This window comes from Corvus brachyrhynchos, unplaced genomic scaffold (assembly GCF_000691975.1).
Source record: "Corvus brachyrhynchos isolate BGI_N302 unplaced genomic scaffold, ASM69197v1 scaffold18, whole genome shotgun sequence".
Taxonomy (NCBI): domain Eukaryota; kingdom Metazoa; phylum Chordata; class Aves; order Passeriformes; family Corvidae; genus Corvus; species Corvus brachyrhynchos.
The window spans coordinates 4,586,888-4,589,887 of NW_008246064.1; the positions used below are offsets into that span (position 1 = coordinate 4,586,888).

At 53.0% G+C, this 3,000-nt stretch overlaps 1 protein-coding gene and 1 long non-coding RNA gene across 2 annotated transcripts in view; one reads left to right on the top strand and one right to left on the bottom strand.

The window, feature by feature from the left end:
- ACVR2B (activin A receptor type 2B) overlaps positions 1–1,091 on the bottom strand; it is a 105,494-nt gene extending 104,403 nt beyond the window's left edge. Inside the window, exon 1 of the mRNA XM_008643127.2 lies at positions 649–1,091. Within this exon, the coding sequence (XP_008641349.1) occupies positions 649–700 (52 nt within the window). The 5' untranslated portion in view covers positions 701–1,091. The remainder of the gene's footprint in view (positions 1–648) is intronic.
- LOC108449753 overlaps positions 614–3,000 on the top strand; it is a 21,135-nt gene continuing 18,748 nt past the window's right edge. Inside the window, exon 1 of the long non-coding RNA XR_001866034.1 lies at positions 614–624. This is a non-coding gene — a long non-coding RNA (uncharacterized LOC108449753). The remainder of the gene's footprint in view (positions 625–3,000) is intronic.

The following is a 3,000-nucleotide window of genomic DNA, read 5'->3' on the forward strand; positions in this document are numbered from 1 at the left end:
GACGCGCGCCCAGCCCAAATAGGCTCGTTCCGTGCTAACCCCCACGGGACCGCGGCGCCCCGGGGGGCTGATGAGGAACCGGGGGGGTCTCTTCGGGGCGGAGGCGGGGTCCCCCACACCCCCGCGGGTTACCCACCCCGAGCCCGGGAGGAGCGGAGCGCACACATGGCCACTACCTGAGAGACCCCGCACCATTCCGGAGCGACCCCCAGGTCTCCTCCCGCTGCTCCCAACTTCTCCCCCCCACACAACCTCCTCGGCTTCTCCCCCACGCCCCCGTCCAGAAGTAAATGCCCATTTTTGCAAAGTTTCCTCGAGATTGCGCCGTGTTTACATTGCCGTGAATTCCCACAGGCTGCCTGGAGGGAACAAAAAGCAGCACGGGAAGGCTCGTCCTGCGAGCAGGGAGAAAACGGAGAGGGAGGGCGAGGGAGTGAAAAGAAAAAGAGAATAATAATAACAATAATAATAATAATAAAGGAAATTAAGCCGATGCAGCAATGGGGGGATTCCCCAGCTCGGGTGCTGTGCTCTGCTTCCGAGGGTGCTGGAGGGCGGCTGCAAATAACCGCACGGCCCATTCAATTCTGCATTTGGAGACGCGACCGAGAGCCGGAGCGGGAGGTAAACACGCCGAAAGGCTCTTACCTGCACAGAAAGTTCCCCAGAGCACGGCGAAAGTCAGCCACGAAGCAAACATAGTCCTTTACTTTTTTTTTCCCTCGCGTGCACCTCTATCCCCCAGGGAAACAAAAATAAAAAGATCGAGCGCGTGAAAAGAGGGGGGAGAAGCCCAGCTCTGCCCTCCCTCTCGCTCTCAAAAAGAAAAAAAGAAGAAAAAAATCCTGGGGGCAGGGGGTAGGGAAAAAAAAACAACAAAACAAAACGAAAACAAGAAAATCGGATTTAATTCCTTCGCAGTTGCAAAATTTATCCAGTGGAGACGAACAGACCCGGACGGTTCGACCTGCTCCTGCCCGGCCCCACCGTTCGCTCCCAGCTTTCCAAGAGTTTCTTTCCCTGGGCTTTTGTGCTGGGAGAGCGGCGTGCACCACACACCGACTCCCCCTCCTCCTCCTCCTCCTCCTCCTCCTCCTCCTCTTCCCCTTCCCCCTCCTCCTCCTCCTCCCAATCCTCTTCCTCTTCCTCTTCCTCTTCCTCTTCCTCTTCCTCTTCTCTCTTCTTCCCTAAGCATCAGTACTTATCCATGTCAGTTCTGCTTATAAGTTCACAGGATACACTCAGTGACATTTAAACTTCTCTGCCAAACCCAGCCACCTTTGATAAATAAAGGCTGCAGAACTCCTAAGCTCTTACGAGTTGCCTGAAAATGTGTGGCCAGGTGGGGCGTACTCCCCACACTGGGTTTGTGATGTCACAGAGGGGAGCTGTCATAAGAGGCCCACCCCTACTAGACATCAAAAAAGCCACCTTACTACCAGGTACAATTCAGGGGGAGCCTACACACTGTTTGGCTTCATTGCTCTGAGAACTTCTGGTTTTGCTGTTGTCTTTGCTTTTAATTCTCTTTACAAAAAGGCAAGAAAAAGATCCACCTGCCAGCAGAAGCAGAACTAGCAAGTTTGAAGTCAGTACTGGAATATTTCAGAAAACTGTACATTTAGGAAACCCAGGGAACTGTATAGTAAAGGATCAAGAGGCTTCTCCATTAACCCTAGTCCAGGATCTGTTATTTCAGTTGGCCTCTTTCAAGGGCACTTCACAACAGGGTGGTCACACACAGCCAAGTGGGGGGACTTGCCTTTCAGGCAGCACGAGCAGGGAGGATGTTGATGCAGCACTACCTAGGACTGCTTGAAAACCTGAACGAGCACCTTTGGTAGTTGGCTGATGGCAGCAGCTCTTCCTCAAGCCTGCAGAACCCTATGTGTCACTCCATGACTGTAGAAAACTCAGCTGGAGTGGAGAGCCAGGTGATCAGGGGGAGGACTGTAGTTAAGTGATCATGAATGGCAGGGAGAATATCAGAAATAATTCTGCGCAACTTAACAAGAGGAGGAGCTTTGATCAGAGGCATCTGAAGTGCGTCTGTCAGTAGGAAAGCAAACTAAGCTGCAGGGACTCTTCAGAAGTTCTTATTGCTGTAGTAAGCCAAAGGGGATGAAGAGGCTGCTACAGGCTTATGGATTTCCACGGAGCACTCCAAGAAGCTCCACATCAGAGATTATTTGCAAACGCAAGGCATACAAATGTGTATATCTGTGTAACTGAGTTGCTCTGCCTGTCTTTAGGAGGATCAGAAACATACGGAGCAAATGTTGAGATCTCTGAAGGTGGCAGGAGGTTTTCTACCATAGCATGGCTCTGCTTCGTGTTTGAGGGTGTGTGTGGATATGGGCAGGGTTAGGGGGCTGCGGAGGGTGTGTGTGGATATGGGCGGGGCTAGGGGCAGAGGGTGGGGTGAAGCTTTAGGGGCAGAAGGTGTGTTTGGATAGGGGTAGGGGACTGCAGGGGGAAGGTTTGGGTGAAGATTTAGTGTCTGAGGCTGGGGGGGGAGGTTTAGGGGAAAAGTATGCGGAGGGTGTGTGTGGATAGGGGCAAGTTTCAGACCAGAGGGCTGCAGTGGGGGGAGGTTTAAGGGCAGAAAGTGGCTGAAGATGCGTGTGCCTAGGGACAGTTTTAGGGACAGGAGATTTAGGGGCAGTGGATAGGAGTGGGGATTTAGGGCCAGAAAGTGGCAGAGGGTGTGTGTGAGTAGGGACAGGTTTAGGGGCAAGGGGTGGCAGGAAGAGACTATGGGGCAGGGGGTGAGGGAAATGCAAATAGGGCACAGAATGGCAGAGGAGGCTGGCGGGAGAAATTTAGGGGCAGAAGGCTTGGGCGGGGGGAAGATTTAGGGGAAGAGCAAAACGAAGGATATGTGTGGATAGGGGCAGGTTTAGGGACAGGGGGATGCAGGGGGAAGGTTTAGGGGAAGGGGGGAGGTTTAGGGACAGAACACGGCAGAGGGTGTGTGTGGATAGAAGCAGGTTTTGGCGC